The 22,101-nt window shown below is 36.4% G+C and overlaps 1 protein-coding gene and 1 long non-coding RNA gene across 5 annotated transcripts in view; one reads left to right on the forward strand and one right to left on the reverse strand.

Annotated features, from left to right (window-relative positions):
• AGGF1 (angiogenic factor with G-patch and FHA domains 1) overlaps positions 1–22,101 on the forward strand; it is a 25,306-nt gene continuing 3,205 nt past the window's right edge. Inside the window, exons 1-11 of one of the 2 annotated variants that reach the window (XM_083818015.1) lie at positions 1–286; positions 738–834; positions 1,329–1,534; positions 2,345–2,491; positions 4,040–4,228; positions 8,453–8,522; positions 16,709–16,820; positions 17,998–18,049; positions 20,303–20,404; positions 20,755–20,920; positions 21,163–21,245. In XM_083818015.1, the coding sequence (XP_083674141.1) occupies positions 116–286; positions 738–834; positions 1,329–1,534; positions 2,345–2,491; positions 4,040–4,228; positions 8,453–8,522; positions 16,709–16,820; positions 17,998–18,049; positions 20,303–20,404; positions 20,755–20,920; positions 21,163–21,245 (1,395 nt within the window). In that variant the 5' untranslated portion in view covers positions 1–115. Of the gene's footprint in view, positions 287–737; positions 835–1,328; positions 1,535–2,344; positions 2,492–4,039; positions 4,229–8,452; positions 8,523–14,954; positions 15,310–16,708; positions 16,821–17,997; positions 18,050–20,302; positions 20,405–20,754; positions 20,921–21,162; positions 21,246–22,101 lie in introns of both variants that reach the window. The other variant, XM_083818014.1, reaches the window with a different exon arrangement.
• LOC310889854 overlaps positions 19,857–22,101 on the reverse strand; it is an 8,221-nt gene continuing 5,976 nt past the window's right edge. For all 3 annotated transcript variants that reach the window (XR_014576840.1, XR_014576841.1, XR_014576842.1), the window contains one exon: positions 19,857–20,895. This is a non-coding gene — a long non-coding RNA (uncharacterized lncRNA). The remainder of the gene's footprint in view (positions 20,896–22,101) is intronic.

The following is a 22,101-nucleotide window of genomic DNA, read 5'->3' on the forward strand; positions in this document are numbered from 1 at the left end:
GCCCGGCCTGGGCGCCATGGCCGGGGCCGGCGGGCGGGGCCGCGGCCGCCGCTCGGTGCCGCGCGGCGGGCGGCGGGCGGCGGGCGGGCGCTGAGGCGGGGGAGCCGCGTCGGGCATGGCCTCCCCGCCCGGCGGCGAGGCGCGGGGCCTGCGGGACCGGGTGGCGGCGCTGGAGGCGGAGCTGGGCTCCTGCCGCGGGCAGCTGGAGCGGGCGCAGCGCCGGCTGCGGCGTACCGAGCGCCTCTACCGCGAGGCGCGGGAGGACGGCGAGGCGCTGAGGAGACAGGTGGGGGAACCTTCCCTTCCCTTCCCTTCCCTTCCCTTCCCTTCCCTTCCCTTCCCTTCCCGTGGAGTTTTCCCGTCACGAAAGCTGGCGCTGAGGGAGGGGAGGGAGCTCCGGAAGGCAGGCGAGGTGAAGGAACCGGGGGTCGTTGCTTGAAATTCAGCTTCTCGGCTTTTTTCAGCTGTCTTGGGAGTGGTCCTGGTTAAGTTACTCGTGTTCCTCCTAATGTTTCCCTTTATTAGTATACTCCTCGTGAGCAGAAATGATGTTTTTCATTGTGGCAACTGTTCGCATAGAAAATCATCTCCTGCAAAACAAAGTTCCACTTAAATAGCTGCAAAGCAGTTAAATTTTGTTAGAATTACAGAAAACTATATGCGGTCTTTTTTTCCCCCCCTGACGCAGGCCTCTAAAATGTACCTTTGTTGTCTGTAGCATGCTCTTTCTCTTTCAGGTGGAAGAGCTCACTAAGGAAATCTATCATAGGAAGGAGAAAGATACATCTAGTGTAGAAGTACAGACAGAGGACTATGCTGCGTGGTCGCAAGCAGGTAGAGAGAGTGGCGATTGCTCATCTAGAGCAACGATGTTAACTGGTATCTTGTTTGGTGTGGTGCAGCTTTTTGCTTGTTTGTTTTTATATAAAATACATTTCAAGTCTGTATGCTTACCTGCATTAAATTTGGTAACCTCACATTTGCCTTTCAGACCATTTACAGTTTCTTCAAGCCATGCCTTTTAGAACTGTACAATAAAAAATATCGTGGACAGTAGCAGAATTTGTGCTACGGTACTCTGATATATAGTAATCTCAGACATTAAACAAGTGTATGTTGTACGAATTTTTAAAGTACATTAAAACAAGACATGACTTTCTCAGTAAATGTAGAATAAATTCAGCATGGAGGCATGGCCTAATAATGGGCTTTGGTTAGACTACTTATATGTATAAATTTCCTATTTAAGACTAAGGATCCTTAAACTGTTTTGTGTAAAATACTGCTTTGCTAATGTATATAACTTCAACTTTTTTTTTTTCCTTCAGATTATTACTACTATGAAAATTATTATAATCACACTGATACTCAGGACTGTGCATCCGAGCTATCAGTGCAGCACAATCATGGAACTGAAGGCACTGAGCAAAACTCCACAGAGGAGTTAAAGGAGGACATTAATGTTCCTGAAAGGGTGGATAGCACTGGAGTTGCTGAAGGTGGAGAAGAGGAAAATTTCGTCCAGAACTCACAGGTTATAGAACTGTTTGGGTTTTTACTGATCTTGAAGTCAGTAATCTGTTGATATATCATTTAAAAGATATACTTTTGGTCTTGATGTCATTTTATGAAATGCTTTTTTGGTGGTGGTCTCATAAGGATGGTAGCAGACCTCCTTATGCTTTGAAATTAGTTCTTTTTGTAACATTAGTTCTTTGTGTAACATTAGTCATAGATTGGTTTTTAAAAGTGTGGACATTATAAAACATATGTCCAGTATGTGTTGGAAGCACTGAAAGCCTGGCTATTTTTTATCAACAAAATATGTTTAATATGGCCATGCAGAATTTCACTTTTTTTATGGGATCCCATTTTTTTCTCCATCGATAGAAGTAGGAAACATATAAGGAGAAATAACTTGTTAGGGTTTTTATTTTTTTTTTCTATTGTGTTTTTTTCCCCTGTTATCTAGCCTCTCACTCACTTAACTGTTTTTGTGCCTTAGCATCTAGAAATTGAAATGGAACTGAGAGCAGGCACCTATTTTAGGTGCCTATTTTAGGAATGTACTGAGATATTCACTATGTATTTCTGAAGTGAAACACGTCTGAGAAAAGTCTGGGGGAAAATGAAAGGGATGGGATGGAATGTTGGTCCCATTAAAATCCATGAGAGTATATCAGTAAATACCAGCTTGATTTTTGTCTCCGTGTCTAATAGTCCAGGTAACAGTCCAAGTCCATGGAGCACTAATATTTTTATTTAAAATAGCACACTGTAAAATGCCAAAGAGCTAAAGAGTTTATTTGTAGAGGAAAACCAATTTCTTACTTTCTGGTCCTAGGAAACAGAAGATGCATCAGTACCAGAGGGCTCTTTGGCTGAGAGCTTGAGAGCTGCTGCAGAAGCTGCTGTTTCACAAACAGGATTTATTTATGATGAAAATACAGGATTGTATTATGACCATAGCACTGGATTCTACTATAATTCGGTAAGGGTGGCTTTTGGAATCCTGGGTATTTTTCCTCTACTGCAAAAACTTAATTAGTAAAAGTTGGTATAAACAGCGAACTAAGATCTAAGCTGACTTGAATTAAAATTCTTTAACAGTTAATTTCTGCAATACATTTTCCATAACAGAGCTGTTTGGAGCTTTCTTCTTGTCCTATGAGGTGTCTGTATTTGTGCATGCATGAATAGATAGGTGTATAGACTGTCACAAATCCTAGTGGAACTCCTCTGCTGAAAATAGGTTTTGTTTGCAGCATTACATTCAACTTAACTTAAAAGCAAATGTGCTTGTGGTAAACAAAAGTAGTTGTTTTCAGGTGTGGTTCTGTACTTTGTTACTTTTTTAAAGTCTCAAACTATATCAAAAGCAATGATATCAGTCAGATATAGTTATAGTTAACTATAGAAATAGTTAAATATTTGTGTTTGGGGCTACAGATTCCAGTTTATGATACAATTGCAGAAAAAAAGAGTAAAGAATATCTTCTTGTTCAGGAACTATTTTCTGTATTACAGGAAATGTTCTTGTGTGGGGTTTACATGTCAAGGTTTTGGTAAGAGAGCAGGGAGGCTGTTGGGGTGGCCTCACTGAAAATTTCAGGGACTGCCCTGTGCTGGACACAACCACCTCTACAGCGGCTACACCACAGAAAACAGATGAACCCACTAGAGATAGCCAATTTGCCTCTTTGAAAGCATGTTTAAGAAAGGGCAAAACAAAGTAAGGCATAGGGGATGCCGAGAGTGTGTGGAAACAACGCTTCAAACACCAACATCAAAGAAAAAGGGTGCGGCGGATGTGCTCCAAGTACCAGAGCAAGCATGGAAGGCCATTCCGGAGCAGATATCCACACTGATTCTGTGCAGAGCCCCATACTGGAGCAGGTTGATGTTCTCTTCAGAAACTGTGGGCAATGGAGAGACCACGTCAGAGCAGGTTCTGGCAGGAGCTGTGGCCTGTAGGGGACACACACTGGCACAGATGTATCCTGAAGGACCACATGTTCTGGGAGAGGGCCATACTGGGGCACGGTAGAAGTGTGAGGAGGAAGGAACAGCAGAGAGAAACTGTTACGAACTGACCACAGCCACCATTCCCCATCTTCCTGCTCAATTTGGGCAGGGGGATGTTAGGTAGAGGAGCTGGGAATGAGGGAGTGAAGTTGACCTAGAGAAAGAAGGGACAGGGAGAGATGTTTTATTTTTTGACTTTTTCTCTCACCCTCCAACTCTTTTAATTGATAACAAATCAGTTTTCACCAAGTTGAGTCTGTTTTGCCCCGATGATAAATTGGTACATGATCTCTATCTTTACCTCAACCCACAAGCTTTTCATCTTGTTTTATCCTCCTGTCCTGTTGAGGTGGGCAAATGAAGAAGCAGCTGGGTTTGGATGTGCCATCCAGCCAGAGTCAACCGATTTCAGATCTTTAGTAGATTTCAGTATTCAGTTTCTTAGCTGAGTGTGTTCTGTTGAGCAATGGGTCTGTCAAAGTAATGGCAACATTGTTCTTAACTTTTCATAAAGGAAAATCAACTGTATTATGATCCAACAACTGGAATTTACTATTACTGCGATGTGGAAAGTGGCCGGTACCAATTTCATTCACGAGTGGATCTACAGTCTTATCAGGCGTCTGGTTCTCAGCACACCAAGGATAAAAAAGGGAAAAAGAAGAGAAAAGAAACAGAGTGGAATACTGCAAATGAGTATAAGGTAACTTCAGAAGTGATAGATATAAAACAGGCATTGCATTTTCTTTTATTTTGTTTTTTTCATGATGCAACTTAGAGGTTGTGGTGTTTGGTTTTTGGAGGACATATGCTTATTTTGTGAAAGATTCAAGTGTCTTTTAACTATATACAGCAGGTTGATTAGACGTAGCTAATGTTAAAATAATTTTCGCACTGAATAATTAAGGATCAAACTTTAAACTTGGATCCCCTCACTTTTTCAGTGTTGTTTTATTACAGTGCAACTGTGTAGACCTTTAAAGTTGAGTATCAGTGAAGCTCTCTAACGAACACACTGGGATGAATTTGGGTTACTCTGTGGACTCGTTTTACAACCAAATTCAGTGTACCTTAATGTCTTGATTTTTGTTGCTTTTTTTTAAATTCTTGTGATGAATCCAAAGATGAAGGAAGGTTTTGAAATTGTAGAGACACACCACTCTTTCTCTGTGACTATGTATTCCAGAGTTCATTCCACTGATGTTTTAATGTATCTCTACCATCATTTGGGTTTGATGAAATATCTGAAGTTCTAATTCTTGGAATATTATGCTCTTTATTGATATTTTTTTGGTCAATACATTTTTGTTGTCCATAGTGTGTAAATATATCTTAATAAGTGATGACTGTAATTAACTCGTATTTTAAGTTATGAAAAATGTAACTTTATTTGGTTTTCTGATTGCTAAGAAAACATACAATGTAGTACATAGTGGGTACTTTGAAAAACGTTGGTCACTCCTAGGCACTGTAAGTGCTACTGTCACACACCTATTAAGACACGAGAAGCCTTTTCCTACTGAACACTATTACTGATGTGGAACAAATTCAGATAATACTATTCTACAAATTTATTACTTAAGATTTATTGGAATGTATAGATTCCTTTGTTGACCAGACCTCCTTAGTTTGTCTTTCTAAAGCTGCTGCTTTAACCATTGCATAATTTCATTGTAGAGGCCTCAGCAAAGCTGATTTGTTGAAATCTGTAATAATTACGTTAGTGTACAAGCACTCTTAGCTAGTCATTATGCAACCTCAGTACAGAGTTTAAAAATCTTATATTGGGAGTTACGTTACCTGAAAGACTTACAAGCAGATGGAAACTGCTTACAATAAGAACCAGTGAAGGTAAGTTAGATGGATAGTGATAGTTGACTGTGGGTAATGTGAAAATTTCTACTCCTGGAGATAACTTCACATAGAACATTTCTTTCTCGAAAGCCTGGGGTGGATACTTAGCATCTCTGAGTATAATGATCCTTTAGACTTATGAAGGTAATGCAGTTGTAGCTAAGAGTGTTACCGGCATCTAAGTTGCAGGCTAGCTGTGTGCAGCTAGTGAATTGACATTCTGACACTCCCAAAAGGCATAGTTAATAGAGAACTTTATTCATTCTGTGTCAGGAAGAGAACTTGGAAATGAGTCTTTATCATACTGTGCAATTAGTAAATCTCTTAAACTTAGTTATGTGTTGAACTTTTACATACTGACCTAAATTTACAAATGTATTAAAAGTTTTGTGGCATATATAGGCCTAACCTAGAAAATAATGTTGGCAACTTTGTGGGATCCCATCCCCATCTGCTTTTACCATCTGATTGTACTGCAAATAGCTAGCTGTCTTTAGCTCATATTATGTTTAAAAAAAATACTGTTATGTAGCTGGTCTTGTTAACAAATCTTTTCTTTAAGTTTGCACAGCCGCAAGGTAGGAGGTAAACATCCACTTTTTAACCACTCAGTACATTGCTTTATTTGTGAGTTAATTTGATTAAGCAACAAGCTAACCAGCAAAACATGTAAATAGAAAAGTAGATTCTGTAGCGTGTAGGTTTGTACGTTTGTGAACAGTAAGTCAAAGGTGATGCCACAGTCCACAAGGACTTTCCTTTTTTTTAACTTAAAAATGGAGAATATGAAGTGAAACTTAAAACAATTACTCTGCGTTAACTTTGAAAAAAATAAAAAGCCTTTGTGTCAGTCCACTTATATATAAATGCAATATTAGATTTAGAGAACAAAAAACACCTTATTGTCATGTCTTACGTAATTGAGTTAAAACACATTATTCTTAGTATGTGGTTGTAACAAGAAATGAATTGATTTTTTTTTTTAAAGTTGCATTAATAAAAGATCAGGTTTCTTAGAACAAAAGATTATGGATTTTTCTGTGTTCTGAAAAAAAAGATAAAACAGCTTGTTAGCTGCACAATCCAGTTCATAGGTGTAGAGTATCTGTTGGCAATATTGTTGTCCAGTTTTGTCTGGTATTGCTAAAGGCACTAATTAGTTTATAGTAATTATTGCACTATTTACATTCAGAAAGAAAAACATCTGGTTTTAAGTAGAATCTTTCAGTGTTCTTTATTGTGAAATTCTTTCTTCCACACTTATGCCCATCCTTCTTTACTTTCCATTCTGTCTTACACTCTTGAAAAAGTAAAATAAAAGCTATCTCTGAGTACTGATTAAATTTGTAAAGTTCCTACAATTATTTTGAAGTATTTCGTTATTGCTTTTCCCAGTGGGTTACTTACTATCTTAAATTGGGGTGCTAGCTGGAAAAGCGTCTCTGAACATTATCGAGCTTTTTGTCCAATGTATGCTTTACTCTAGTTTTTTTCCCCACAGGCATTACAAGTAGGAGAATGATTTTTTTTTTTTTTTTTTTTTTGCCTGCTCTGGAGCTGCTAGTGATAAATAAAGCAATATCATAGTCTAGTTCTGGGAATATGTTACAGCCCACCTGAACATTATTATTCCCCTATTAAGATTAGAAGGTTTCTAAGAATGTGCATATGAGGCTGAAGAAGATACTGAGCAGTGGATATAGAATTTCAAGTACACAAACACTTGTTAAATTTGCTTGCTTTCTTTTTCGGCCAAGGGATTAAATATAAGCAAGGTATTGGTAGATACTCAGTCTTAGTAAAAAGTTTTCTGTATCCAAGACATAAAAGAATTTAGCAACTGCATGTGTAGATTATCACAGAAAATATTTCTGTATACACAATACTGGTAGCTATACAGTTTTTACAAAAGCTGAGTTTTGATTTACCCAATCCATATAATCTAAAATTAATCTGTTTCTTAATTTAAAAAGAACTGTAACTGGGTCAAACAGTTAACTTTCTGTATCTGGTGACTGAAGGTTTTTTTTGTTGCAATTTAGTTTGTAGCCATTGTGAGAAATTTGGTGTGCTCAGCTATTTTATATATACACTGTCTATTTAGAAATAGTACATGGGATGTTTAGCACTACAGAAGTAATGAGTATTCTCCACAAATACCATGAAGAGTGTTCATGAAAAGACAATATAAATCTGAGAATCTAAAAATAAAATCATTTTAATGTTAACAAGCAAAATTACCAATCAAGATAATTCTAGTGAACTTCTGGTAAAAAGAATGTGCTTATAATAGCACAAAAAAAGGAGATGAACTCAGAAGGTTAGTCCCCTGATTTATGTAAGAACTTTCTGTAAATATTCTTTTCTTCCCAGTCACCAAACTTCTTTATTACAAATAGTTTTCTTTCAAATTGTGAACCTAAGCATGCTGCCTACATGCATGCTTTTAATAGACAATCGGGATTTGTATTTGAGAGAATGTAGAATTAGCCCATATGCAGCTCTCTTAAGAAGGATTGGTGGAATAGTCTGGAATTCTAAAGCTTCAGTTCTTCTTTATGTAGTGGTAGGCCAAAAAAGTTGAGCAAGAATTACCGTAATTGCATCCTTCAAGAGAAGGACCTTTAAGTTAATTTGGAACACTTTAAACGTTTTTACTTTCTTTAAAAAAAAATTAATCACAAGGTGGCATAAATAATAATGTGATCCCTGGTCCAATATCTAGTTCCAGCTTTTTCATAAATGTTGGAGAATTGACTGTGTGCAGTGGTGATCATGTAGTTTTACTTGCTGGATTGGGACTGTCAGTGATATATAGCAAAATTTAGGTGCCGTTAGAAGGCTCTCAACTATGACATTTTACAGTTCACTGTTAATTACTGTCCAATAGATTTTACTTCAGTGTGGCACGCAAAAGTCACTCCTACTATATCCTATTACAGATGAATCCTAGCTACTCTGTACAAGAGATGAGGCTTTTGTAGTAGTATTTCCCATAGAACTCTTGAAGCAGTGATTTTTATTTTTTTATCACGTGTAGTTTACTTTTTGCTGATATTCGTCCCATCTTTAGGTACGTCAGTTGACAGAAACCATGGCTAATCTGAAGATATCTTCTTTTGGATTGGCAGCTTCTGGTAAAGGTAGAGTAGAGATACCAAACACAATAGTCTGTGGATGTTTACCTTTAACCTTGATATACTTACTAAAGAAAAAGAAACTAGTAGTTGATGTCTAGATTATCTTATCTTCCTAAAGAAATTTTTTGCAGCTGCTTCATCAAAATCTGTTCATCTAGAAAGGACAAAAGTAATATATATTTGAAACACTGTATAAGTAAAACATCTGAAGAAAACTTTGATGGCATTCTGGAATATTTGGGGAAAATACATGTTTGGCATAACTATATTAATATGAGGTGTCTTGATTAATCATGCTAAACATTCTTCAGGTAAGGCAAGTTCATGCTTCCTGTGTTTCAGAGCTCCCCACTACTGCATAAATTGACTTTTTTATGATATAGGAAGAGCTTTACTCATTTTATGGCTTTTAATTATTTTCTTGTATTGAAAATACTAGTATAGTGAAGCTAGAAGACAGTAACTGGAGTACTTGTGAAATGTTGGTAGTAAGTGAAAGCTTGGTCATCTGAGCAAAAGAACTATTTTAACCTTTTTGGAAATGTTTCATTAGTAAAATACTGGATTTCAGTAGTATTTCAAATTGAGAGATTCAGTGATAAAGACTTGACATTCAGCCCTTTCTATTAGGGTGTTAAGTATGCATGATTCCATTAAATCATCTACTGAGCTTCCAGCAAAACCAAGAAGCAACAGATGACATGTAAGTGGAAAATTGTTTGTGCTTATGTTTTGTGTAAAGTAAACAGATTTGGAAAACAAATCAATTAAATGGTGTATTTCTTAAAACTGTTTATACACACAGTAATTTAAGTGCTAATTTGTAGGCATGCTCAAGAGTTCCGTGAATGTGCATATAACTCAGACATAATACAGGAAAAAAGATGAAGTTGTTTGGAAAGAGCAAATGTTTGTCTCACTCTGTCACAATACAGCAAAAAGTATATTTAAATGCCTAAAATATTTTGAATTTGTTACTCAAAACACTTCAGTTACTATAATTATTCATATATATAAGCAGGCACTTCCGAAGATCTTCGTCTGAGTTGGTTTGTGACCTATCCTTTAGAAAGCAAAACCATCAATTCTTGTCAATATGAACATGAGTTGTAGTTCTGAAAAGATCAGTCCACATGAAATGCATAAAAATGACGTGCTGATCTTGAACTATTTCTCTAGCACCTGTTCATTGTCTTTGTTAGGGATACAAAAATAAGAACCAATTCAACCCTGTAGTTAAGAAAGTTTTATTACAGATCAGATTCGTTCTACCTCTCAACTTTACTCATGAGTAGTGAGAGAGAAAAGCGAGAGATCATATGGTGATACCCAGTAGATACCAAGCGTTCTAAAAGCTGAATCACCTGGAGACAGTCTGCCCAGCTTAAGACTGTTGGGATTCATCTACAGACTGTTTAGATATTAGGCAGAGCAACATACAAAAAGAAGTAAGTGCCTGAGATCATGGTGTAACAACAGTAACTATAATAAGCATGAACTTGCATACTTTGTGTCACTAGTTTGGGAAGAAGCATTAAATATCCTGCCACTGAGAAATTAAGTTCATTGCTGGTATTTTTAAGTTATTAAAGATGATACTGGATATTCTGTTTACTGTTGGTTCGATTTTTTTAAGGAATGGCTGTATGGAGGCAACTTACTGCAGTTTTCACAGTTGCGCTTTCATATACGTGTGTTCTGTTAGTACTAGCAGTCATGTATAGTGAAGAGGGATTTCTTCAGCAGAAGATCCCCCACAAATACATTCAGCAGCCCCAGCCTTAATGTTTAGACCTGATCAACGTGTGTGTTTTAATACAGACTTGCAAAATTTTGAAAGACTAAAAGTCTGTATCTTTTAGCAGCGCAATTTGAAAATCCTCAATTTCATACACAGATTTATAAATATATAGCTAGAGTATTTCAGGAGTGTAATTGAAAACTTAAAGATTAGTAAATTCTTCAATTCCATCCTGTGCTGCTAACAAAACTCTTTGCTTCTGAGGTTCTGAACTTGCAAAAGAGTCTGTTACTGTAAATCCTTGCCATAAATACATTTTTGTGCTTGACTTCAGCAGAGCAAAGCAGATTGCTGCCTGTGGCGTCAAGACTTCAAGGTTAAAAGAATCTGCGTCTTGCTGATTAAGTGTTTAAACAGGCTATATTTTGTGGATATTCACATGTGTTTCACTTAACTTCAGTGAACAGTATTTTTCCAACTTGATTGTAGTTGATCTCAACAGGAGAGATAGTAGACCCAGAATAGCAGTAAATGAATTCTAACATCATTTATGTTAGCTCAAATACGATTATCTTTGCTTTTGTAATAACTTAAGTGAGTCCTTTGTGTCCTAATTAAATAGGTAAATGAGGTCATTACCTCTGACTGTTTTTTCATTTCCGCAAATGTAACGAGTCATTTTTGACTTGTTTGCTTGAGGCTTGTAAGATTATAGTTTAGGCAGAAGGATGAGTATATGAAGATTACTTTTCTGTCTGTATTTAATAGCAGAACTATTTATTGATTTGCTTTCTTAAGACCTGATTGTACTAACAGTGGAAAAAATACTGAAACTGCTGAGAACAAGCTTAATGATTGTATTGGCAGAGAGTATATTCTGTACATAGCCTTTTGTCAATCTCTACGCATTATTAAAAATTTCTGCTTTCAACACATAACAAAGAGTATTGTCTATAGTAGCCAGGCTTTGAAACAGCACCTTCCTATTTTCTAATTTAGAACATTTGAAGAGATACCAAAAATGAGTCCCCTGGACTCAGCAGAGAACAAAAGCTGAGTGTTTGGAGTGTTATACTTGGGTTCCAGTGTGTCAGTCATCTGTTGCTTTGCTTCAGTCAAGTGCTTTGAGCAGGCTATTTAGTTTCTGTGTTTTCAGACTGAATTCTTAAAATTTCTGTAGCTCATGGTATTATGGGAAGAAATACGTTTAGGGTTGCAGAGAATGTCAGCAGACTTGAAGATGCATTTCAGTCCTGCATCCGGATCGTTAATAAATATGTTGACCACGGCTAGCCCTAGAATTGAGCCCTGGGGAACATGGCTGGCAACTGGCTGCCAGCCAGATGTAACCCCATTCACTGCAACACTTTGAGCTCTGTCATTGAGACACCCAGTGGGGCATTAACCTGTTTATCTTGCCGTTGGACCATTTGTTTAGAAGGATGCCATGCAAGACAGTATCAAAGGCCTTACTAAAATCCAGAAAGATTACATCTGCTGCCTTCCCTTCATCCAGTATGCGGGTGACCTTATCACAGAAGGAGATCAGATTACTAAGGCAGGACTTTCCCTTGATGAACTATCACTGTGCCCGATAATAGCTTTGTTCTTTAACTGCCTTTCAGTATCCCCCAGGATAAGCTTCTCCATCACTTTTGCAAGGACTGAGCCTAGACTAATATGTCTGTAGTTTCCCAGGTCTTCTCTCATGCCGTTTCTGTAGATGGGTGAACTGTTGGCTGGCTTCCAGTCAGCAGGGACCTCCCCAGACTCCCATGACCTTTGGTAAATTGTTGAGAGGGGTCACACTATAATGTCTAATAATTCCTTCAGCATAATTCGGGCTGAATCCTGTCAGGCCCCAACAATTCATGAACGTTGAGCTGATACAACTGTTACTTTACAGTCTCCGTGACCACTGAAAGCAAGTCACTGCTTTCCTAGTCATGGTCCTCAAGTCTGAAAACCAGGCAGCACATATCTATCAGTACTATTAAATATTGAGGCAAGAAAGGCATTAAATGCCTCCATGTTTTCCTTATCTGTACTCGTTAGGTTATCCATTTCAAGTACCAGTCCAGTGTTTTCCTTTGGCTTCCTCTTGCTGTTGACATACTTGAAAATGCATTTTTTGTTTTCTGACACGACAGTGACCACTGTCAACTCAAGTTGAGCTTTGACCTTTCTTGTTTTCTCCCTGTGAATGCAAACTGCAGCTCCCTACTCTCCCTGTGAAGCCAGACTTGGCTTCTAGTAGTCATGGAGTTTGTGCCCTAGTTTCAGGAGAGATTCCCTGTTCAGCCCGGATGGTTTTCTATTCCACTCAACTTCACTTGCAGCACAATGGTATTCCTGCTCCTAAGCTCTTAAAAAGTGTTTCTTGAAAAGTGACTAGGTCTTGTGAAATCCTGAACCCACTGGAGCACATTTCCAGGGGACACTGCTGACTAGCTCTCTGAAAAGCTTAAAGTCTGCTCTCTTAAAGTCCAGGATTGCAATTCTGCTAGCCTTTTTTCTCCTTACACCAAAATTTTTGAACTCAGCTATTTCATGATCTCTGTGGCCAAGACAGCCACCTGCCATCACCTCTCCCACAGGGCCTTCCTAATTCTCAAGGAACAGGTCTGGGAGGGCACCTTTCTTAGCTGGCTCACACAGTACTTGTTACAGAAAGTTATCCTCAACATGCTTTTATGATATTTCTAGTTTATGTCTGGGAAGTTAGAATTTCCTGCAAGGGCAACTGATCCTAAGATTTCCCCTAATTTCCTATAGAATTTGCCATCCTTTCTATTGTCCTGGGTGAGCAGCTGATGGTGGACATCTGACTTACCTATTTTATCTGTCCCTTTAATCCTTACCCAGAAGCTCTTTACCACATTGTCCCTAACAACAAGGGTTGTACAGTCTAATCTCTCCATTATATGCAGTGCAACACCTCGTCTGCCCTGACTATCAGTCGGGAGACTCGTCCCACCAAGTCTCATTAAGCAGTGAAAACAGCTATGGGAAAGGAATGAAGCTTAGAGTTCGTATTTTGTTCCTCCTACTGCGTAAACTGATATACAAGCATTTCAGATGTACTTCTGAGCCTGCAGCACTCCCTGGAGCAGCATACGTGTTCCCATTAGCCTTGCCACCCTCAGACGGTGCAGTACCATCCCTTGGCTTAAGCTCAGTGTACCTAACGGTATCCCTCTCCCCCACCAATCCTCATTTAAAGCCCTATCAACAGGTTATATATAGTCTGTCTGTAACAGCCCATAAACAAATGAGTGATGTGTATGAACTGTGCAAATCTTATTTTTGGCTGGATTACTACATCACTGAAAATAAATAGCATAGGCCTTGCAATCCCGTTCCTTTCTAGATACTGTACTTACAGGATACAGGGAGAAGAGCAAGTGTGAGCTTGTAATCATTCAGGTAAAATATGAGGTCATTTAATACTTGTTGATTATTCCTAAGAATCTGCTGTCTTACTGAAAGTGTCTCAACAGTGCTCTCTAAAGTCCTATCCAATAGCTTGACCACTGAGCAGAGGGGAATTCTTGTGTTTTTCTTATAATTGTGCCACTAATGAGTTTTTACAATTTTGGTCAAATTACATTTTCTCTTGGTAAAGTGAAAGTGCTTTAATTTCCATGGTATTAGCATTCACGTTAGTTTGTGTACCTTGAAATATAAAATGCTCTGTGCATAAACTTCCTGAAAAGAAGTAAAAAAGTTTACCCACTGTATTGAAAATTTTGATGTTCTTTAAGGCAATTTAATGCATCTATTCTGAATCTGAAAAGGCAAATAGTTCACCAATAAAATCTGATATGTTTTTCATTTCTCTTTTAAAGCCATTTGTTTTCATTCTGTTTTTTTTAAGTTGGTCATCAGGGTTACTACATTCAGAATTACATTTTTCAAGGTACTCTGGCAAAATTGATGTAACATTTTAGAGACGTTTCAGTTCAAAAAATGTTGATGGTCTGTTTTCTGCTTGTGAAATCAAGTGACAGTGGAAAAAGCTGCAATAACCTGGTTTGTATGATATGCAATGGAGAAATTTGTTGCGGTAGAAAATGGATTTTCAGTAGAATCTCTTCCATACAGCATAAATTAAAGCTCTCTTACAAGTTCTCTACAGTATCTTGATGAAAACCTTTGTTAAAGCTTCAGTGTTGAAAGGAGGAAGAGCAGGTCATTAGGCAAGCATGGGTGGGAATTCCAGATATTTGGGACCATTCTGGAATGAAACAAGAAGACAGAAACAGAAGGAAGATGCGATGAAGATGAATTAAAGAACTTTAAAACAAGTGGCAAGAATTTTGTAAGAGAGGGAGAAGAGTCATGAAAGCAAAACTGGAAAATACTCAAGATGGTGTTTTATAAGTTTGAAAGTAAGGACAAGAATTTTAATGTTTTGAGAGAAAAGTGCAAAGAGTAATTGAAGGTTAGAAGACGAGTGTAGTCACACCTTCCCAAGTAGGAAATTATCTTAGTCATATCTAATAGAATGTGAATTTTTTTCTACTGAAATGTTGACTGCATGCAGAAAACTCTGGAACAGTAAGCATTTCTTAATAGTTGTAAATTAATTCCTAGTGAAGAATTTAATTCCAAGCTTATAGTATATTTTAGAATAACTTGATCTGTAAAGAATATAACTTTCCTCAAGTGTGGTTTCTGTAACTCCTCTCCAGGATTTGGACGCAGAAGAGCAGAAATCATCTAACAGTCTGAACTGTTTTGCCACTACTGAGCAAGTAAGTTCTACTGAAGAAGAAGAGTCTCCTAATGTAAGAAAGAAGACTAAAATGGACACAAAAATACGAACCAGTCTAACAGCCAAAGAATCGTTTTCCACAGACAGTATAAATTCACATTCACGCAAAAGTACACCAGATACTGCAGCATACACAGATGACAGTAAAATAGTAGACACAGAAAGTGAGCCAGAAGAAGGTGAAATTACAGATACTGAACATGAAGTCTACAGCAGTGAAGATGAAGTAACAAGTGAAGAAACCAGTGATTCAGAAGACTCAGAAAATGAAGGTGAATTATTGTACCTTTTATATATGTTATTACTGTATTTTTCCAAGAACCCATTAAGAAAAAAATACAGAACAGTTTGGGTAGTTAAAAAAATAAATAAAAGCATCTTACTTGAGATACTTGGGTTTAAAAGTGCTGTATGTTACCTGTATGTTTCTTTTCACTTGCCCTGTAGTTGGAACTAAGTAGTGATGTTTCTGTAAAATCTGTTAGGGGTATAATTTTCTGGGCTTGTGGAAACCTCAGTGGTAGAATAAATGTTTTTACATTAGGAAAGTGTCAGGAGAAAAAGTCTTGCTTAAAATAAAGATTCTAGTACAAAGCTCACAGAAATCCTGTTTACTAGCTCTTCAACTAATATATAGTATTTCATGGAATTATCTAGGTTGGAAAAGACCTTCAAGATCAAGTCAGGCCATCAGTCTGTGCTGCCATGTCCCATAACTAAATTCTTTTCCTGATGCTGTTCATAAACAATCATGTATAATTCAGTGTAAGATTAAATCCATTGTGGTGAAAAGGATTACTCAGTAGGATTTGAAATCGTATGTTGTATTTATTCCAGTGCAACATGTAAGAAATTGGGATAGAGAGGAAACGTGTATGCTTTTTTGTATCAAAGAAAGTGTTATCTTAGGTTCTTAAGACCTCCTCAAGAATTTAGTAATCTCTTGGAAAAAAAAAATGGTGAAAAAGTTAATGCAAACATAACAACTGGTGCAATGTACCCGCAAAGGATATCCTAAATCACAAAATGAAATACAAACTATAGAATTTAGAAGTCTGTACTGCAGCCTGGACCGTGCTCACAATTGAACAGTTTGTTTCTTCTGCTTTCATTCTTTCACTTACTCAGCTACCCTGATTCTGATCAATTAATGCCAGTTGAAATGCCTGATGCTAGCAAGCATACAAACTCCCCAGTAATGCCAGAATAGTAAAAACTGGAGACAGTTTCTGTCCTCCTACCTTTTGAGCGAGTGTCTTCCCATCTTGCCCATGTATTCCTACCTGAAACTGTTGGAGACTGTTGATGCAAATGGACATTCAAGACCAGAATTCATACAGCTGTTGGAATATTAACAGATACCAAGGCAAAAGAGAATATATGTACATCTGTATGCAATGTTAGTAAATTCTATGAATTTATTTATATTTTATTTCTGTAAAGAACCAGCTGTGTACATGTAAGCAATGGGAATTAATAAAATATTTTTTGATTGATAGTTTCATCAAAGTTTTCTCTCAGATGTGTTTATATTTCTTTTTCTGAATGTTGCATATGATTCAGCTAGATAATTGCAGAATGTGTATCAGTTATTTGAAAAATATGGAATATAGGAGTAAAACTGTAACTTGCTGTTAGTAACTTTTCTTTCTTTTCTTTTTTTTTTAATAGATGAAGAAAAGATTTGGCCTCCTTGTATCAGAGTCATTGTAATAAGATCACCAGTTCTGCAGACTGGATCACTTTATATTATCACAGCTGTGAAACCTGCTACAATTGGAAGGTAAAACTGAATGGAATTTGTTACCTATATCTGAAACTATACCTGGCTTTGAAAGTAGCATAAGCCACGCAAGATTGTCCCTACTGTTCATGCTAGTCCCCCTACCCTGCAGCAATTGCGAGATTTTCTGACTTTGGTTGACTGACAGTAAGAGACTTCAGTCACATCACGTAATGTTGTGTTTGCTGTGATAACAGAATACGTATTTAATATAGCTCAGTGCTCATGACTTTTTTTTACTGATAACTTGATCCTTTGTCTAAATCCTTACGGCAGCGTAATAACTGGAAGTCAAGAAAGTACTTTTTTTTTCGGGGCAACTAAGATAACTCATTCGGAAAATCAGTATCACCAGAAAGTATATACTGGGCTTCTCATGCAAATTCCAGTAAGGTTGATTCACCATTTTGAAACAATAAATTAGGATTTTTGCTACCCTATATGCATTCTTTCAGTTCTGATATTAAAAATAAAATAAAATTCTGGTTTGTTCGTTGTGGATGATGAATGAATGCTTCCTTAGCAAAATCTCCGCCCCTCTTCAGCTGCTTTTAACTGATGCTGATATGTGTTTTGATTTGTTCTTACAGCTGGAGTGTTTCAGGTACATTTATGTGAAGTTTAGCAGTTAAGAAGTCTCCTTGTAATTTGCATATAGGTCCTATAACAGCTGCATTGTTTCTTCATCCCCTAGTAGAAGAACTAATACATAAATTCATTCCTCTTCCCTCCTACTGCAGTATTTTTGATAGTAAATCTGTATCGATTACTCCTTCATTGCTTGTTATTACCTACCTAATGCTACCAAGAACTCAATCTCAGCCTTGAAGACTGATGCCAAGACGCACTGAAGTGCTTGAAGGATGCAGAGTTCAGACTGTTATTTACAGGCCTTGGACGAGATTAAAAGTTCAGATAGAAATACCAGGTTTATATATAAAAATTTCAAAGTACAGCTTTACTGTATGTTCACTGCCTAATTTATAGGATGAAAGCACATGAGGCAAGTCTCCACATGGTGTGTATATCGTAACATAGTACTTCTGTATCTGTAAAGGTCCAAGATGCTGCAGAAGGGAAACACAGTATTGTGGCTCAGCTGAAATACACGTTTTGAAAGCCATTATTAAAACTATTTCTACTTTCTCATGATTTATTTATCAACTTGCCTTTTCAGAGAAAAAGATGTTGGACACACACTTCAGATTCCTGAAGTTGGAGTCAGTAAGGTAATTCTTATTTCTGTTTGCTACAAGGGAGATAGATCTTCGTATGGATGAAGCTTTAGATTTCATAGCTTTAAATTTTGCCAGATGTTAATTTTTTTTAATGAACGTTCAGAATGAGATGTGCATTTAGCCACTTCTTCAAAGTTAGAAAAAAGAAAGCATACAGTATTTTACTGTATTGAAATATAATGTAAACAGTGTGATTTCTAAGTCTAGAAAAGCTAATTTTTTTTTTTAATTGGAGTTTTAATAGTCCATGGTTCAATCCACAGTAAATAAATTATAATCTTGAATTTCTTAGTTATTGAACTTGAAGAAAATGAATGGTTATGTTAGGTATCGATTGTATTGTAAAATATCGATGTCAACTAGTTAGAACTTTGTCATTAAAAAAAATCCAGTCCTTATAGCTGAGCTTAGAACAACAGGTTTTATTTTTCTATAAGTTTGTTGTATGAATGTGGAAGTTATGTATAGAGAGTTCAAAAATATAAAAATATTTTAGTGACAGATGGAATTTTTTTTGTAGTTAAGAGATGAGAGATAAATTATATGCTCAGTTTTCCTAACTACTTCGACATAAACCATAAATACAGCACTCTAAATTGAAGAAAATGTAAATTGACAGAGATGTCATCTAAACAAAAAAAGGTGATAAAAGCATCTTCAAATGCAAGTATATGAAATAAGCTTTACTATGTCTGTTCCAGATGATAGCTCTGATTAATCAGCTATGTAACATATTTTATACTGAACAATTTCTAGACAAATTTTTTTCCTGCTGTTAATGATATTTTCAGGCATGTATTTGAAGTTGGTGTTATAAAGCAGCAAAAGGTTTTTTTATTTTTCTGCAATAGTATCATTTACTTTGCTTCTTTGTGTGGCTAACAATATCTACCGGTACTTCATGGGTACCTGAGTTGCTTTTAAATATGTTTCATTGAAATAACTGATCATCTACATAAACTATTCCACTTTGCAGATAAGGAAGCAAAGGCATGAAGATAAATCACATATATCTAGAAACAAAAAGTTACTACCAGTTTATTTATCTTGAAACTTATAACTGATAGCTGTGGATCACTTTGTCTTTTGCTTATTTTAAGGGTAAAGTGAGATTTAAAGAAATAGCACCCTGCAGGTTTCCAGATTTAGCATCTTTAGAATAAGTTTGGGTTCATCCTGCTCAGTAAAACAGAGGTAGAATTAAAAGCATTAGCAAATGACCCAGTCAATCTTTCTACCATCATAGGAATATTCCCATTGTAAATTTATGCTATCCAGTCCACAAAATACTGTTTTTTTTTGTAGACAGTTCTTGCTTAAAGACAAGAAGGTATTTGGTTTCAAATGAGCACTTTCTTCCCATGATGATTGTTGTGTTTTTTTCACTACTATAATAAAAAAGATCTTTGCTTGTCAAATTCTAAACTCACTTTTTTAGATTTCTGTTTTTTATTGGGAATCTTAGTTGGTTGCAGAAGTTGATAGTTTAGTTTGCTTACTGGCCATTTTTGGAGGTAATGTATGTGTTTGTAAATTGGCTGCTATGTTTCCAAGACTACAGATTTGTTTTCTCTGTTCTGTGTGGACTTGGGACCGTTATCTATATGGAGTTGCAATTGATTAAAAAAAATTGATTTGTTATTATCAGAATCAAAGCAGATATAAAGAACATTAAATAATGGATAGTGATTGTGTCCTGGGCATTAAGGTGCAAGTGAAAGTGAATTACATGAAATTTACAAAAACATGGCACTTTAAGCTATTTCAGATATGAAAGACCAAGTAACCTGAAGCTGTAGAGATTCATATTTTTTATTAATTGCATTTCTTTAAGTATCTTTTTTGATGCCTTCCAGAAAGGGGAAAATTCAGATTGCTATAACATACCTTAAAAGGAAAAAATATCATGTATTTATAAGAACAGCTAAAAATGCTTTATTACTAGATCTTGCAATCCTTTAAGTAAAGTATACTTTCTATATTGGAAGTACATACACTTTTTCAGTGTTGGATCAGTTTATGGTAAAAATAGTTGTATTTTTAATGGTACGCCTTATCTCATGTTGTTGCTGCCCATTCATTTACATTTCAAATATATAAAATCATAAAGCATGGAATATTCTATTAACCGAACCCATTCAGTTAAGTCCCCAAAATATATTCTGAAATCTTACTTTAAAACAGCGTGTAAATTGTGAAGTACATGCTTAATGAGAATATTTCACTTAGTCTTCTCTTTATCAGTTCCATGCAGAAGTGTATTTTGACCACGATTTGCAAAATTATGTTCTTGTGGATCAAGGCAGTCAGAATGGGACAGTCGTTAATGGAAATCAGATTCTTCAGGTAAGTATTTGCTGTAGTGTTGCAGAAAACTGTAGTCATTTTAAAATACAGTATGGCAAATCACTAGCAATGTCGTTGTATGGCTTTTTTCATACAGTAATTCCTTCCTTGATTCCCTTCAGTTTTCGGGGCCACTTGTAATATTTCATGTTTGTTTTATATAAGGAATTAGGAAAAATCCACTACAGTTAACAGTTGCTAGAGTGAAATACCTCCCATAGTTTAAATATTTGTCTGCATTTGAAAGACCAGGCTGAATCATTAGATTATGAGCAGCATTCGCAAAATAGATTTGGTGTCCTGCTTTAGGAACTAATAACCATGGCTGCCAAAACTTTCTTTTGCTATAGCCAAAAACGAAATGTGATCCCTACATCTTGGAGCATGGTGATGAAGTGAAGATTGGTGAAACAGTACTTTCTTTTCATATACATCCTGGCAGTGATACTTGTGATGGATGTGAACCAGGTCAAGTCAGAGCGCATCTTCGCCTAGATAGGAAAAAGGAATCCTCTGGTTAGTCATGTTATCACTGGATATGTTTTTTTTATTATTGGTCCTTACTTTATAAATTTCGTAATCACTTCAGATAGTTTTCTTGTGATTTTCTTCTCAACTGACGACAGTTTTACAATACATGGTACTGCATTTTCTTCTTGGTATGTATGTCTATGTATAAAAATGTTAGAACAAAATTATATTAAAAAAAAAAAATTACATTATTACTTGGAAATTCAATCTTGTGTTCTTCCTTTTAGTTTGCCCAGCACTTAGCAAAGAAGAGAGAGAGTTAGTCAGAAGAAAAGCATTAAAACAAATACGGGTAAAATATGGCTTACAGGTGAGTTCACTGTAGAAATTAAGAGTTTGAAGGTCTACATCTGCTCTGTGACTCCTGTTTTAAGCCATTAATGTGAATTATTATTCCCTGAATAAGGGAAGCTTTTAGAGTCTTGAGTGGTGGTTTAACTCAAGCTTGTCTTTTGTACAGTAAATCTTTACAAATTTCTAAGGAGACAGATGATAACAGGGCATGGAAGTTCTGTTAGAATTTTCGGAAAAGATAATCAGTTCTAATGTGTACAAGATTCCTCATACTGTCGAGGTTAACACTTCTTAAGTCATTGCTGTCCTTACTTCTGAAAGTTAGGTTTGCACTGAATTGCAGTGCTCTCTTTTATTTAGAAAGGGGAAAATGATGAAAAGGGAGAGAGAAAAACTTTAAGTTTTTTGTTAAAGTCTGCTTTGTGGTATAAAAATGCCAACATGAATATATGACAATATTAGAGATTATTCTAACTATGGAATTGTATCTAGCATTTGTAGTAAGTGTTCATGTAGAAAACAGGACACCATCATTTCACTTGAATTCTTCATCTGCTGAAATAATATCAATATGGAATCTATACAAGTAGAACTTTATTCTGAAGAGCAAATTCTTGAGAAACAGGTTATGTGTTGTAACAAAAAGTCAGTCACATGGTATTTCCAGTGGCTTGTCCACATGGTTTTGTGCTTAACTTGGAGAAATTGATCCTTAGTATAAAAAGAAGATTCAAGAGAATCTGCTATTTTACAGACTCCGTGAAATCATTTACTTTTGAAAGAGAACTATAGGTTTTCTGTTGTAAGAGTAAAAATTAATAGTAAGACTTAATATAGGAATGAAGCAGGATTAAGCTGCTTTACTTTTGGAG

This window comes from Anser anser (genome assembly GCF_964211835.1).
Source record: "Anser anser genome assembly, chromosome: Z".
Taxonomy (NCBI): Eukaryota; Metazoa; Chordata; class Aves; order Anseriformes; family Anatidae; genus Anser; species Anser anser.